General features: G+C 34.5%; 1 protein-coding gene across 2 annotated transcripts in view; it reads left to right on the forward strand.

Moving 5' to 3' along the window:
- LOC125057048 (receptor-type tyrosine-protein phosphatase kappa) overlaps nucleotides 1-17,714 on the forward strand; it is a 67,726-nt gene that overhangs the window by 16,682 nt on the left and 33,330 nt on the right. For both annotated transcript variants that reach the window (XM_047660488.1, XM_047660497.1), the window contains exon 2: nucleotides 8,522-8,793. In XM_047660488.1, coding sequence (XP_047516444.1) covers nucleotides 8,604-8,793 — 190 coding nt within the window. In that variant the 5' untranslated portion in view covers nucleotides 8,522-8,603. The remainder of the gene's footprint in view (nucleotides 1-8,521; nucleotides 8,794-17,714) is intronic.

The following is a 17,714-nucleotide window of genomic DNA, read 5'->3' on the forward strand; positions in this document are numbered from 1 at the left end:
AGTTAGAAGACTTCGACAATCGATACAATAGGTGTATCGAAAGACACAAAGAGGAAATACGTATTGGAAACTACCGAGCAATCACATAAATAAGTTTTGTGACGAAAACACATTTTTTATGCCGCGACGTGAATGTTAGTTTTACCTGTTCTCCAAACTGCAGATAAATCATGACAAAGCCTTATGTCTATAAAGGATGTTTTTATATCTTTTTTATACTTACATATGTTATATTTTACAAACGAAAGTAACTACGTTGGTAATATAAAGACATCTGTAGGATGTACTCTTATAGTTGTACTCAATTATCAATATCGAATAACATAATGATAATCGAATCACTGAGCTGAGCTGAACTCTTAAGAATGGATGGATACTTTCATCCTCTTAATTTTAATTGTTGTCCTGTACGTCAATGAAGTGAAGTTATCATTGAGATTGTTAATCTTATCAATCTTATCAAAATGAGTGCGACATTTTCAATATTGATGAGAACACATTTCACCCGCAGATTTTGAATAGAAAATTCCTAAAGGCAGTGACCCAGCCAGAATATATAAATCGTGTAAGATAAATTATCATTTGAAGGCGCCTGAATATAAAGCTTCGGAGCTTTGTAAAATATTTCTTACGAAAGAGAAAGATTTCAGAAACTTTGTAGTGTTGTTCAAATGGGATTACAGATTTGCTAAATGCTTATTTATTTCTTTGTTAGTTCCATTTTACATTGAAAATACCATGAGTATCATTCCACAAAACACGCTTTAACGGATCTCGAGCTCAAGACAACAGACGAATATGCAATTTAATAATAATAATAAAAGCCTTTAGTTCTGGTAATTACTTACACTAGGACATAAAAATGTGAGGTACTAACAAATTAACCTAAAAAAATATAAAAAATCATCATCAATGGATATACAGCCCCTTGTGGGCCTTAGCCTCCTCAATTACACTTCGCCATCGCAATCTATCCAGTGCTTCCAGCGTCCAATTGCGAACCCCTATTGTTTCGAGGTCCTTGACAACTCCATCCTACCAACGCAGCCTCGGTCTACTGGGTTTTCTTTTGCCACCGGGTTGTAAGTTCAGTAAGGACCTTGGAGTTTTGTCGTTCGCCATTCGGTGCACATGTCCCAGCCTGTTGCACTTTATGAATTGGAAGATGTTGGCGTCGTCTAGGATGTTATAAAGTATAATAAAAAAATAAACATAGTGTTTATTAATTATTATATATATTAAACAACGCTAGTTATCTATTAAATAACACTAATTTATCGGCAAGCCGGTTAATTTCTGTTATACATCTTGTCCTTGAACATAGGCCTCCTGTAAGAGCTTCTTTTCTTCTTTGTTTTGTAGCCCTATGTCTGCTTTACGCAGCCACATAGGGCTAGCTTATCTTCGCATATCATCTTCCCATCTTTTTATTTGTCTTCCTCGTTTTCTTTTGTCATAGCGAGGCAGCCATTCCGTCACTTTCTTCGTCCATTTATCTTTATCTTCTCTCATAATGTGTCCTATCCATTTCCATTTCAATCTTTTACTAGAAGTAACAGCATTTCTAAACTTTTTCGTGTCCTTTATTTCTTCTAGTTTGACTCTATTTTGCAATTTCAAACGTTGAACACTCCTTTCAATACTAATCTGACATACTCTTAGTTTGTTTTCTTGTCTATCAGTGAGTGACCAGGTTTGACATGCAAGCACGCACGGTAATAAACAGGGATCAAATACTTTTCTCTTGTAAACCATTTTCAAGTTTCTGTTTTTCATTTCATTCTGTAATAACAGACGAATATGCAATAAAGAGAACTACAAATAGATTTAATTTACAGTCGAGCAATAAATGTAAGAAAGAATTTACACGCTCTTAATCCTTTGAAAGGGCACAGAGCACCATACCCTCGGGAAACATGGGAAAAGTTTCAATTATCTCGGCGTGTTTTGAATTTTAATATGAAAATACAAACCGCACAAACACACCACAATGTGTGGAGCCCGAGACCCTTGTAGATTTTCACACTCGAGATATTTTAATTATGCCGTTTATGAGTTCATTTTCTTTATAAAGAGGTGTGGACTCAAAAGGGTTGTATGAAAACGAAGTCAAGAAACGTATTTATATGATTATAAAAATATTAAGGTTTCATGTTAGTTCGTATTTGATTTAGCCCATGAGAATAAATGTACGCCCGATTCCAAAATACTGCGTAATCATTGACAGTAGATGAGAGGGCGCGGTCAGTGATCGAGCGTTATGATGAATTGTTTGGTAAAATAGTACTAGTGAAAACTCTGTACAGGAGGTATTTTGCGACTGAAAAATGTCGTCGATTTGTCGACGATACGCCAGCTTTCTGGTTATGTTTTTATTCGCTGTCGTAATAGTTTTAACTGCCCAAATTGAAATATTTATACACAAAGAATAAAAAGAACTAACGCGTTAAATTTAACAAAGACTGAGCCACAACTTAATGAGTTAAATGGTTTCATTAGAGTGTCCGCTCTAGTATACTACTATAAAATAGAGTAATATGTCAAAAACAGTTGTTAGTAAGTTTTTTTATTTGGTTAAAAAATATATTGAAATTGGTTGGCACGAAAACATGACAAATGCGGTTAACTTGAATTAAAACAAATAAACTTGTCCGACCGCGAGATTTTCCTTTTTAAACCCACTCTAGGGACTATAATTGAGTGTTTCATATTTCAAATTGTGCCGACCAATTTAGAAACCTTTTGCTTCATTTTTGCTTGAAATGTTTTGTGTCGTCTTAATGTAAACAGAATAAAAATGATAGTCTAAAAATAAAATTAGTAAGATACATGGTAATGTAAATTTTCGTAGTGAGTGAAATTATTTATTCAGATAATGTAGATACATTGTAAACTTATCTATAAATAAGCGGACCCGACAGACGTTGTGCGGTACACACATCTTAAATACAATATTTCAAATGAAGAAAATAACTATTAACTAATTGTAAATAATCTGAACTATTTTTGAATCCACCTAAATAATCATTAAAATCAGGAAAGATTCGATCGCCTTGGTCGTGGCATTGTTAATGATAATATCGATACCGATCAAAACTTCAAAACTTCTTATTGTCAAATTTTCAATCATACTTAACAATAGGTAGATAACATTACGTTTAGCTGCGTGCGTTTTGTTTTAACACGTTCACGTCCCACGGAATCCGGATACAAAGTCCTATGTCCGTCTCTTGGTTCTAATCTCCTCACCAATTTTCAGCCAAATCGATTCTTGAGGGATAAATATTGTAACTAACACGACTTTCTTATAGATATTATTCACCAATATAACGAAGAAACAACGGGCAGAAAGTATGCAGCATAACATTTTTACTAAAGCATTCGTGTAATACAATGGTAGTGCAAAGTTATACCTCTAGGGAAATTTAGCCCACGAATTTTCCGCAGGAAAATCTTATCTACCTCTGTTTTCAGCAAACACTAACGTCATAGTGTGCGCCTATCGTGTATATCGTTCAGACTAGACGTTCTAGTTGTTCTTATTTTGTACAATTGTGTTATCAATGAAATAAAATATAAAAGTTAAACCAGGTCAGAGTATAAAGAAGTAGGCGCACTTAAAGGCAGACGTGAGCTATCTACAATCAGGCCCTCTCCACATCAAATACAACTCGAGTGATGTTCATTAATCTTTTATTAGCAGTTCATGTTCATACTGAGCTTAAATTTTTCGATATTCCGTAGAAACGCTGAGTTGCTTATTTTCTTATATTCAGTGATGATCCTGAAATGTCATCGTCCTATTGGCGTAAATTAATATTATTTGCCTCCCGTTTGAAACGTAGTTAACGGAGACAGGCCCGACGTAAAAGTTTTATTTAATAATCGGCTTTCATCGTCGCATTCGATGGAACCACTGAGAAAAGCAGTGGGCCCATTCTTCCTTAGGGGTCTCTTCTATGGCATTTCCGACGCTTTCACCGCATCTTCAGGGCTCGTAAAGAGAATACCTCGAATTTTATCTTTAGTTCTTGTGAATATATGAAAGTCGCAGGGCGCCAGGTCAGGACTGTATGGCGGATGACTTATTATCTCGACACCTACCATAGGACGTCCCTCACGCGGATCATCATGAGATCGCTACGTCTCCGTTTAAACTCGTTAAATCAATTGTTGATAGTGGCACGAGATGGGGCTTCATTAATAAATGCTAATCGCAGCCTATCATAGCTTTGTTGTTGAGTAAGCCCACAACAACAGTCATAATAAATCATTGACCGAAAATTTTCTCGTATTAGGTTGTGTCTCGTGTTAAGTGTGACTTCACTGCCACGTGTAACAAGAGTTTTACATTTGCCGCCAATTCACAAAAACAAATGACAAATGAAATCAATATACTACATTAGGTTACCAAAGAGTTCTAAAATTTTAATTTCAAAAAAGTTTTTAGTAGCAATGTTTCTAACTGGCCAGTTCAGTTCCGGGGATACTCTTTACACTGGCCGGGCAGGTATTTCTCGGGCAGTTGTTGATGAGTACCGGAACAAACTTGTGTCTGAAGTCGAAACTCTACTGGAGAACTCTACTACGTGGAGTCTCAGACTGAGGCAGACATAACCTAGTCCAATTTAACCCCAAGAAGACACAAGTTTGCGCGTTTTCCGCTAAAAAAACACCCTTTGTCGCTACTCCTCTTTTCGAAATCACTCTCCTTAAAGCCACAGCCAGCATTGGAATACTTGGCGTTGACATATCGAACGACGTTCAGTTTCGCGGTCACTTGGAGGGAAAGGCTAAATTAGCCTCCAAAAAGCTTGGTGTGCTCAGCAAGGCGAGACGGTACTTCACTCCGGGCCACCACATGCAACTATATAAAGCGCAAATTCGGCCCCACATGGAGTACTGCTCTCACCTCTGGGCGAGGGCTCCCCAGTACCAGCTCCTTCCACTTGACCGTATACAACGCAGAGCAGTTCGAATCGTCGACGACCAATCCCTCTCCGAGCGGCTTGATCCTTTGGCGTTGCGTAGAGATGTGGGGTCACTCTGCATCTTCTACCGCATTTACCATAGAGAGTGTTCAGAGGAGTTGTTCGGATTAATACCTGCAGCTGAGTTTCATCATCGGACGTCGAGGCAGAATACGAAATTCCACCCGTATCACCTCGACGTCCACCGTTCCACAACTGAGCGTTTTTCAAGGCAGTTTTTGCCGCGCACCACAACTATGAGGAACCAGCTGCCCACTGAATTATTTCCGAACCAATTCGAATTAGGACCCTAGAAAAGAAATGAAATTTAAGAAAAGAGCGTACCAATTCTTAAAAGGCCGGCATCGCACTCGCGAGCCCTCTGGCATTGAGAGTGTCCATGGCCGGCGGTATCACTTAACATCAGGTGAGCCTCCTGCCCGTTTGCCCCCTGTTCTATAAAAAAAATATTTTCAGTGTTACCCGTATAAGAATATATGATATTCAACGCGATGATTATAATCTCGTTTTCCCTATGACATTCTGCGAGTGACAGTGAGTAATGTCCACAGATGTGGTTTTGGCCGAATGTTTATTGTATTACGTATTTTATTGCTTTTCTCGGCTTTCTATATATCACTGAGCTTTGACCTACAAACCTAATTATTCCCGGGTGACTCTTTGCCCAATTCCAATTTTAACTTACGAATAGCTTATCACTGATCTTAAGTGTTACTTCTTCACATAATAATTTACGAATAATTTTTTTTTTATATATTAAAAATATGCAATATAGATAAAAAGCCCTTGAACTGATAAATTTTGTTTGATTAATTAGATTAATATCCGATTTCTCTCTCATATCAAAGCTATTGTCAATTACAAAAGCATAATGAAACAAAGGGTGGGAATCAATTTGATTACAACTGGGGTTGTCAAATATAAAAATGTTACGTGTAATACTGTCATCTTTTACAAGGCACGAATGCTGTTATTAACTTCTGAGGTGAACATTTTAATACGCGTCTGCGTCTTTGAAAACCAAAGATAATTAAGAGAAGCTACTGAGATTCATTAAAACCAATTCATCTTGAAAGGGAATTCGGGGAAATAACAAAGGACCTTTAGTAATAATCTTTTGTTGTTGTTTGATCATGTGATCAAATCTATTCTCTTTGACATGGCACTCTACAAAATAAGGTACTGTTAGGTTAATGTTGGCACATAGTTTTTGCACTTTGCACACAATTATGACTCAATAGTCATAATTCTAATATAATTTTTTTTCTTGTGAGATGTGTTTGTAGTAGTAAAAGAAGAGTTTCTAATAATAAGAATAAATATTCTTAGACATAATTTGGTGCAAAATTAAGAAGATAAAAACAAACCGCCAATTCCTTTTTTTATCGTTATTAATATACTTACAATAAAACCTATATTATATATGTGAGCGATGAATCCCATGGGGATCCAATATAATAAAATTTTGGCTTTTAAATAAAAAAAGTCTTTATTATTATTATGGTAATCCAATTACCATTTATTCATTTAGGTAATATATGCAGTTTTTAACCTCAGTAAACAAATTAATGGTTCTAAATTTCCATTCACTGCCAGGTTTCAACACAAGGGCGTAGAACGGTCGAACGAAGTACTACGGCTATAAAATCTCAGTCACTCTTTTGAATCGCTGTCCGTCACAGTTTTTTTTTGTATAATATAGTTATCTATGCTTTCTCAGTGTTTAAAGGTATTCGTTTTTAAAGGAAATAAGGATAATATTCCGTATGCCGCCACCAGCGATTTTTTTTAATGACTTCGCCATGTGTTCTCAGCACCATAACTAGTGTTGAAATGATGGCGTATGACCTTTTTTTACAAAAAAAAAATCTCATCAAAAAGTACCCAAAAGCGAATCAGAGCACCCCACTATCCACGTGGTATTGTCTGCCTTACCCCTAGAGTGTTTATAAAAATCGGAGGCGCGGAGGAAGAGCAGCCCCCACCCGCTGTAACAAAGCACAGGCATTATGAAAGCTTGAATAAAATGCCTGTGCTTTGGTACGCAATGGTGGATGCAGCCCGCATTTCCCGCAGCGCCGGAGCTGTCCAAAAAACAAATTTTTTTTTGGTAGTATACGATGTGATACTATGATGCTTTGTTTCTTTTTCTGTTTGTGTTTCTTTTCGTTGTCCCCACAAGTATAGGTGGCCACAGCACTTATGCTTGTGTGAATACAGGAGAATCAATTCCAAATACTTTGAAAATTGGATTTTTTTTTAGCCAAAAAACCATTGCGCCATCATAACAATACTAGTTATGATGTTTACAGATCATAACGCGACTGTAAAAATCGCTGGTGGCGCGATACGGAATATTTACCGGAAATAATAAATAGAATGTCTTTGGTATATTCATACTCCAAAGTAATAATAATTCTTAATGTTTGAAACGACCCACCATCAATCCTTCGCGACATTTAAGGTCTTCTGTTGAAGTAGGTCAGTCTCTGTCGATCAAGCTATATCTTGTTCTGCCAAGTAATCCTTTGCGTATGTTGAGTCCTGTTGTGCTCTGAAAAATAAGTCATTTTCATTAACTTTTATTTATTTCTGACATTGCTCGCAGTTGCGGAAACGCGCATTTTTAATAACAAAATTGAAGTTGTCGTTCGTTGAAGTTCAAGGTATTTGATGAATCAATGTCTGTGAGTGTGGGAGGGAAGGATCGTGTTTACTACAACTCGTTAATTTTATTATCAATCTATATCGTGTTCGTGTCAATATCGACAAATCTGGGAAAGACTGAGCGTCATAGGATATAATAAATATATCATCCACAAGCACATATTTTTATTTAAGAATTTCTCTAGAAAATAGTATTTGCAACCGCCTACATAACAGATGGCGATATTTGAATTCACATTCCAGGCTTAAACATAAATGTATCGTAAACTTTAAATATATTTTACGATACATTGATCCTGAACATAGCGTGTGACTAATGCCTCTTCTAATGACCTTGTATTTCAACTCTGAATTTGAGCTCAGTTATACTAATAAATAGATCTATCCATAATCGAAAAGAAACAATCAAGTGAAACTACCACATGTCATGTTGAATTAAAATCATACCAACAGAATGTATCAAACTAATATTATACCTCTATTAAAAATGCTAATTGTATTACATATTTTACATTGCTCCATGGCTCTGAAACCTCTTTAGACTTAATTACGCCTCAAGCAACGAAACTAAGGCAGACTTCTTCATTTAAAGTTTCTTTTGTATGAAAAACGGAAAAGAGGGAACTAAACGTTTCTGAACTGAACTATTAATATTAAATTCTTATAAATAATTTCTTCGTGAATTTTTCTCGATAATTGCTAAGAACCATTCACATAAATAGGGGCACAGCGGTTGTATTTTGTTAAAATTGGATTCGTGGAAATATGAATCTGTCACAAATAAAAACCAACTCTTAAATAAATATAAATTATTTAAGTTATTTATTTCTACTTCATCGGCTGTAACAAAATGTTTGTTTCAGGTTGGAACCATGATTATTTGATAGGCGCTCGTAGTGTACAGTTTAGTGTAGTGCAAGTGATGTGTATGTGAAGTTAGCAGCTATGTCTTCTAGAACGGGCCAACGTGGCCCATCGTTGTCTACGAGCCAACGCAAGCATAGGTCCAGGTCAGCACCGCGGTATGACCTCGAGAAAAAACCAAAGAAGAAGGAAGCATCGGGCACTAGCAGTCTGGTCTCCATCCCCAATAGCATTAAATTGACGATGCTTAACAGCGGTCTTATTTCCTTCGGTAAGTAGATTTTCGTTAGCTTAATTTAGTAGTATTCGACACACACCTAGTGGTTTAGCTTTAATCACACGAACACCTGACATATAACTTAAGATACTCTCTATTTAAATATTTAAATTATTTCTGAACTTTCACAATTTTCTGTTTTATTTAACGGTCGTTATTTACTGAAGAGCAACTTAGCTGTTAACCCGAAAAATGTTTTAAATTTTCGTTTCTACTAAAATTTGCATGTTTAACCGGAAGAATCAACGTTGAACTTCGTTTATTTCCAACTGAAATTAAGTTGACTTTAATTAAGCTACCCATTTGCAACATTTTAAACGTGTAGTGACGTAATAGTATTCATGGCCATTTCAACCACTGACCTGGTAGTTTGAATACTACTGTAAGACACGGCAATGACATTGTTCTAAAACAGTTGAACATTTAATGTGCTGAACGTTGGAACATTTGCAATGTCAACGGCCGAGCTCGAGCAACAAACAGATGAATCACAAAGATACCAGGAAATAACCTATTTCTAATTAACCTACTTCCTTAAATTGTAAATTATTGCTGCTTATAAGAACGATAATAATCATTTGGCAGTTGTGTTTGAGTTAATATAACGCCCTGCCCGTCTTCGAATATACTGAAATAAACTTTTTCTTTTTGGCAATGGTATCCTTTTAACATTCGTATTTGTACTTTGAAATAATAAAATAACAATATCTACTATAATTCAAATTTCGACACCTACATTCACTTACATAGCCGTGACTTCAGTGCATAATCTTCATTCATAGAGCAAAGACAATCACTAAATTCTTGTTGCATTTGTGGAACAAGACAGTCGAGTACAGTCAATCGAATTAAATCCTAACAACATTCCACCTTATCAATACGTAGCGTTAAAAATAGATCGCAAAATTTTTCCATTGCGATGCATCACTGGTCACTGTTCAATCTTCTTCCATTTGCATTTAGAATACATAGCCGTTCATAAAATATACGAAAAGAATAAAAGACACTATGTCTTTTATTTATAAATGATCAGATCTAAAGGGATTTCCTCCTTTTTTTAAACAAAAACATCCATTGTCGAATTAAAGCCTTGTCGGTTTATTTAGGAAACTTAATTAAGTAAATATTAAACAACTATAATATTACATTTTGTGTTTTGAGGATAATTTACAAGCTGTTTAAGTCACAGCTGGTGGATACCAGATAATTTGTTAGATAAAGCCGTAAAGACTCTCATCAAGTATTAAGAAAGGAGTACAAAGCGAAGTTGAAAAAGGCGGACTTTTAAAGACTTTGCTTCAGACACTTCACTAACTTGAATTTAATTTTGATCACAATTAAGCCCTTGTAATTTTATTCTCAAAACTGAAAAGTTTTTTCTGTATATAAAGAGAGACATTTATTTTTGACTAAATAATTATTCAATTGTGCTCGATGTATAAAATCACTAAAAAAAAGAACCTTTACAAAAAGATCTTTGGCCTAATTCATTATGGTAGGGGAGCCCACGATGCTAAATGGGGATTTACTCGAGCGTCGTAGAGACATATTGGGATGCAAAGCTTAGATAAAAAGAAGAAAAAAATGTTATATGATAAATTCCTTTTCATCGGTGGGGGAACGGCTAGATAGTTAAATATGTAAAAAAAAACTGTTGCATGGACATCCTCGAGCGCGTCAGATATTGATAGCATCTATGCCCTACGTATTTTTAATAATGTACGTATGTTAATCTGATCGTTTGCATGATGCGGGTGGTTGTATTTAAGGGTTGAAAATTTAAAAAAAAAAAATTTTATCGAGCGCGTCAGATTTTCTAAGGGAGTGTTAAGTGCACCAAAAAAAAGCTCTCATTCACTAATCTGACGATTTCGATGGGACGCAAACCCACAGCCATTTTCTTAATTTGCAAAAAAAAATCGCAATTTTGAAATACTCAAGCGCGTCAGATTAAGATATATGTGGTTCATCTTTATGTTCTAAACGTACTGTCTCATAATCTGACGATTATCTAGAGGGATTCACCTGATCTGACAAAAAAAAAATAGAAAAACGGTTCACCTAAAGGGCCATCCCTGCAACTTCCCGCTAATTCCATTCCTGGGCGCTTAAAATTAATATTTTGAGCTCGCTGAGTTCAAAGAAATAACATTTCTATGCATTTGAGCTCTCCAAGCTCGAAAGTCTGATAGAAGTTTCATAGAACACTATTTTTGGAATTTTCAAACCGCAATAACTTTTGAATGGATCAAGCAATTTTCACGCGGTTGGCGGCATTCGACGCAGTTTTATCATCCTCATAAGTCATTTTGCTATTTTAATTGATCGAACCACAAATTTCGGAGTAATCCCGAAAAAACACTTTTTCGGGTTTCTTTCGTGTACGATATCTCTCGAACGAATCAACCGCTTTTGACCAGCTTGGTGGCGATCGACGTGGTTTTTCAAGCTCAAAGGCGGATTAGTTTTTGAAGTTGATCGATAAAGAAACCACTTTAAAAAAAATATTTCTTATTTTTTTAAGATTTTTCAAAATTTCTCAAAATCTATCGGTCCGAATCGGTTCAAATTCACAGGAAATGTAATTTTGAGGGAAATATTTAGAACGCCGTTTAGTAGATTCCGATCGGTTTAAGGAAATGTAGGCATCACGCAGCTGCACGCATTTAACTTTATCGACGAATTTTTGTTATTTCGGCTTGCGGAAATCGTCAGATTATATATTTTTCATTATTCTTGAATTATTTCCTTCAAAATAAAAAAAAAATTAGCTACGCTCGAGAATGTCGAGATGACGTTTTTTTTTTACAACTTTGTTGCCCTCCCCTTTTTTTCCGTCACTCTCAAATTGTCAGATTAGTGGAATATACACTTTTTAGGATGTAATTAACTCACCCTACCTTAATCTGACGCGCTCGGGAATTTCTGATGGTCAATTTTTTTTTACTAAACTGATCCTGTCTCCTTCACGTGCGGCCTTATATATGGGCCTCATATTTTGTGGAGGTACTTAACCGGGTACAAGGTATCCCCCTATATATTAATCTGCCGCGCTTTAGTAAATCCCGAAATCCCCTCTTGGGCTCCCCTACCATTAAATCTAGGTTTTATTTCGGGAATTGAATAATTTGAAATAAAAATCAAACGAACGAAATTGTTGTTTATAATGTATACTTAAAATAACCCGGACCTTCCTTAATATATTAATGAAAGATAATATTTTAATCCCAATCGTTTTGGCCGGATACCATAATTTACTCGAATAGAAGTAAGTATTAAGTATATAATTAAAATTTTCATTCGTTATTTATGTAATAAAAGTGACGTCAGTTTATATCCGGCACTTCAACGAAATGTGCGCCAAATACGTTCAAAACATTCCATCGTTCTCGAATCAATCAAACTTTATCGTCTGTATGGAATGTTAAATTAACATTACCATTCATTATTATAAGAATACATTTCATGTGGCTCAACCTGATTACCTTCTTGCCCATCAAGAAATATGATAAGTGAAAGAGATACCGAAGTACACAATCAGAGAGAGGGCAATTTTATAAACACCTATACAATTTACAACTTACAGTAAAAAAGCTCAATTATTATCTTATAAGAATGATGTTCAACAGCATCTGAAGTGCTTTGTGATTTCTGGTTTTGTTCTGTCGTGTCGATGTCACAAGCCTCTGACATTGGCTCTCGTCCAAACCTTGGTAGTTCAGTTGGGGTTCGCACTTAGCTCATTTCTATAAACCTACTATTTCTGTACAATTGCTACTACAGATACTATTAATTCTTTGATAGAGCGGTTAATGAAATGAATGCATTGTTCGCAAATGAAAGAAATCGGAAATCATTTGGTGATATTATCAATTGTGACGGGTTTCTTGCTTATGATATATTTTTTAAATTCATCTTTAATTAGTTTTATCGACTTTAACAATTTTCTGATTATCATTTACCTATTCATTCTGGTGTACTGTAATGTATTCGAGCTTCGATTTCGGTAAGTCCTCGTTTGAATATATTGAGGTGTATCTGTAATTTACAAAGACCACTCCATATTGGCTCTATTCCAGACACTATTAACGTACCTATTGTTTGTTTTGTGGCTACTATACAAGAGTACGAGTACGTATTTATAGAGGGAAACCTGCCTGTATCGGGTAAACAGACAATCTGACTTATATACATAATAGCAATTTTCAATCCCCGTATATTTTCACTTATCATCGTCTAACTTCTCAATTGTCAAGTTTTAAATTTCAACATACATATACTCTTTTTGTATAATAATATTTAAGTTAAAATTCTTAAACAAAAATAATATATCTATTTTATATTTGAGGTTTTTTTATGTCTGAATTAAAGAATATTACACAACTGTTTCATTAATCACAACGAAAATATGTTACTAAACATACAGACATTGTGATAAATGAAAACGTTCAATATACAAGCATTACATGATCGTTTCTTATTCACGGGTATTAAGGGCCTATTTCACAGAAAAAATTTACAATTGTAAGCCGGGTAGCTTTCATAATTGTCATCGTACGTACAAGCCGGAAATCGTGTTTCCGCACTACATCCGGAAACTGTGCCTACGGATTTCAATTCCAAGAATTATTTTAACTTACGATGAATGTTTTTTTACATGACATTATTATATATTCACATTTACGCTTAAGAAGCGGAGGAATGTAGCTCATTTTTAGAAATAAAATCACTTGTCGTCATGATATGTATTATACGTGGGTACTTTTTATATTTACGGAATATTTTTTAAAGCGAGGTGGCATATTATTTAATTATATTTAGTCGTCTCTAAAAACCTATATTGACATTCGCGTCCGCAGTCCCTTGTGTAATCAGAATCAGAACAAGAAACCTTTCACTCCCCGAGGCCTTAGTTCTATAGAAGTTTTAAAACTCCGCAAAAGTAAAATGAAACTTGAGATTGCGCAAAAACTTAATCGTTTGATATTACTTTGTGAAACTTTTTGTTATTACTTTTTAAATAATATAAACCGAATTCGTCAGGTTACAAATAAAGAGTTCACATAAATAGTCAATTTATTAGATTTTTATTAAATTTACTTAGATTTCTTCTTAACCAGCACAATTAAACTTAAAATAGAACGTAAAATAAAGCTTTTCATTTAATATTAAATTATTGACTTTATCACAGGGAAGACCTTTTGATCCCTCAGTTTATATTAATCAAATACAATATAAACTACGCTCTAATTTAGTCATTGAATGTCGTAATTAAGAAACTTCTGACAAACAAGATACGTTCAGGTTAAACAAAACGATCAAATTAACCACAAAATGGGGTAATGTTGTTAGTAGTGATTCGACTTCAAATGCTTTGAACTAAAATAATTATTGAAACGAATTGTGAAAATACCGCAGATGTCCATCAATATTTAAGGCATATGAGGACACTTTTAACTAATGTCTTCTAATAATTACTAGCCGTGGTAGTTATCCTCTACATCCAGGGCCTGATTAACCCTTAGGCTAATTAGGCTGCAGCCTAGGGCGCGACGATCTTGGGGGGCGCGGGCGCGCTGAAATCCTGTCTTCGCTTATAACTCAATAAATATTAACATTTAAGCAATTTTGAAAAAAGCTCGTTAAAGAGGAGGAAATTTCCAATAAAAAAGTCCTAGCTCCCGGAATTCTATCTCCATTATTTATAATTTTAATTTAACGCTGAAAATAGGTCTGCGCGTGACATTTTTAGGATGCGCGCGTGGCGTCAAAAGCGAGTACGGCACATTAATTAATTTATTTAAGGTATTGAATATTTTTTTTTTAATTTGAAAAAATTATGGTGTGTTCTGAACACTATAATTAATTTATTCCCGTTGGAAATTTTACTAAAAGTTAATTTTTCAACAAGTTAAACAATTGTTAACTAACGAAATTTTCTCGAACTACCGTCTTAATTGTAAGTGAAAAATAATGTTTAAATAATGGTCGTAAAAAATTTTCGCTTCGTAGAGCCTTTCTTACATACATACTTAACAAGATCGTGCCATAAAAGTTAAAAAAATATTTATAATTTGTTTATAACAATTTTTTTACTTAAACAAAAACTAACAAATCCAAGTAATGTTGTTAAAGTAAAAAAATTGTTTAAATTTTTTACGACAATAACAATTGCAATTTTTAACCTGCACCAAAATCCTTCAAAAAAATTTTTCTAGAGGTGATTCCAATTCGAACGAGCCATCGCTCATATTTTTAGGACCTTTATCTCTATTTTTCACGTTTTTGAACTTGTTGACTAGACTATAAACTGCGTTTACAAGCAGATGGCAAATTTTAGTAAGTATTCAAATTAGATGAAGAATCTACGGTACTAAAAAATCTGTCAAAAGCTCGAAAAAAAACAAAGTAAAGAGACCAAAATAGACGCAAAAGCAGTTTTAGAAAAAATCTAAACTCTAGAAATTGCAATAATGTTGTGATTCTGTGCTTGTAAAGTTTCAAATCGTTAGTACGTACTCGTACAGCTACAAGCCAGTTCTGTTGATTTTTATGAGACATTGCTTATCTTGATACGTTGCGTGACAAAAAATAGTTTAAAAATTTTGAATCAGAGGCAATCAGGAGATGCGAAGTGACCATATACAAAAAAGATGTAAGAAGAAGAAAGAAACCAAAATTTCATTTTGATGAAGTTAACATCTAACATTGAGTTAGAAGATCGATCGATCGATTTGTTGCAGATCGATCTGTAAACTTTTATAGATAGTATGAACCATGTTAAAATTTTCACACTAGTAAACAAAGTCAAAACTAATATACTACTTTTTAGACCGACCGTAACATACCTATCAGCTGGCAGGGGCGCATCCTGATAAATAGCCTAGAGCGGTCAGAACTCTTGATCAGTCTCTGTCTACATCAGCCATGTCAAATTATCTTTTAAGTAATCATAGACGTTAGTTTGCAAAGTCTCTAAGTATTTAAAAATAAATTATGCCAATTGTTAAAATAAAAATTCTAGAATAAGTCAATACTATAACAATACTTTGATATCATAATATTGTTGAGCAAAATGCTATGAATTGCTACTTGAAAAATTTGCTGGATATTAGATAATTCATTAAAATCTTAGATTAGCTAATCCTTGAGGGTTGTAACGGAGATGAATGTTTTGCAACAGTTAATTTAGTATATACTAAGATTAATATTAAAGCTATTAACATTAAGCTTAAGGCAATACGAGACGGTTTACAAATTCGCTGCGGGCTCTTTAATTAAGGCGGCAAGGGCCTTTGTTCGTTAATTGTTATTTTTACTCATCGTCTGTCTAACCCCGACGCCTTGGAACGACTTGGAACTTCGAATTAACATCTTTTGATGAAGAAGATCGGTGCTCTGTTCTATACAAGTTGCACTGAGCCACTTTTATATGACTGCACCAGATGGGACAAGGAAAATTAATAAATTACTTGAAGCAAAATATGCCAATGGTTATAAACATTGTTGCAATTTTTCTGTATATGTATTTAGTTTTTGCGCGCTACCATTAGATGCGCCACCTGTAGATGTATTTCATTAATTTTACTTTGACTCGAAGCAAATAAACATAAACATGTAATTTTAAGATAGTTAGTTTCAATTTACAACGACAATACAGTAAACTAGGTTCCTGAACTTTATTTCCGCTCTTCATATATAACTAAATGCATAAATTCTGTTGAGCGAAGTTGTGCTAAACGGTTCTCAGTTTAAAATTCGGAATCTCCTAATGTTGAACTCACTGCTAAATAAAAAAAAATCCAGGTTTTCTCTACAATTTTTAACCTACCTAACTAAATAAACCCAAAATGATTAATCCAACGAATGGTATGATGTAAGAGGTCGAATATGTACTTACGATTGGCAATATTTTATCAATCTAAGAATTTAAATACATATAATTGCAAGCATAATTATTAAGTATGTATTTTCCTCTCTTAAATGAGATCTCATTTCAAGTACTCCAGCATTTGTTTCGTTTCAGTTAGAAGCGGCGAAATCAAAGGAATCATGGTCAAAGGGGAGTATTCAGGTCACTTTTAACATAAAATGTTGGACGATGTCCGCGATAGGGTTTGAAATGTTTCTGAAATTGTTTATGCAACTGCAAGGCAGCTGCAATTGCTGAACTACGTAATATCGTCAGCTTTTATGAAAAGTTCCAAGAAAAAGCTTACACAGGTGCTATTAATAGAGACTTTCGATTGAATCAATATTGTGAGTTAACGCAGCTGCGTAAAGTAAGACAATTTTAGATATTGCTCCTGACACTGTTGTTTCGACTTATATGTATTAGACGTAAAACCAAACAGGAGGCTTGTTGCCTTACGCTAACGCTATACGTTTAAAAGTTTAATAGGCAGACTTGGTGCCCGATCTAATTTATCACAAATCGCGTTCATTAATAGTCGGAAAGTTGCACAATTGATTCGGCTATGATTTTTTTGGATAATAATTTTCTTAGGCGCTCGAGTTAAGTTGCTTTAAATTAATAAGGAGCGTCGTATTCGTAGACCTGTTGCTACGCAACGCAGCTTCCACAGCGCTTGCGTGAACTGAAGAAAATACGTCAATTCTTGTTAAGCTTATCTCTGGGTAACGGGCTGACTTTCATTTAATATGTTATGAATATAAATAAACCTCAAATACAGTTTTTTTGGTGACTTATAACGATAAACATCATTGTTCGACTCATTGTTATCTTTTGTAGACAAACTGAAGAAAAACAAAAGAGAAAATGAATCGGAAAATAACTTGACCAAATAAAATATGATGAATATACAAAGGAAAGTGTGTTCCTTTGTATAGTCATCGTAATGGAGGTTATAATTTCTTATTGTATTTCAGTGAATTAAACATATCAACAACATATT

This window comes from Pieris napi, chromosome 2, assembly GCF_905475465.1.
Source record: "Pieris napi chromosome 2, ilPieNapi1.2, whole genome shotgun sequence".
NCBI lineage: Eukaryota > Metazoa > Arthropoda > Insecta > Lepidoptera > Pieridae > Pieris > Pieris napi.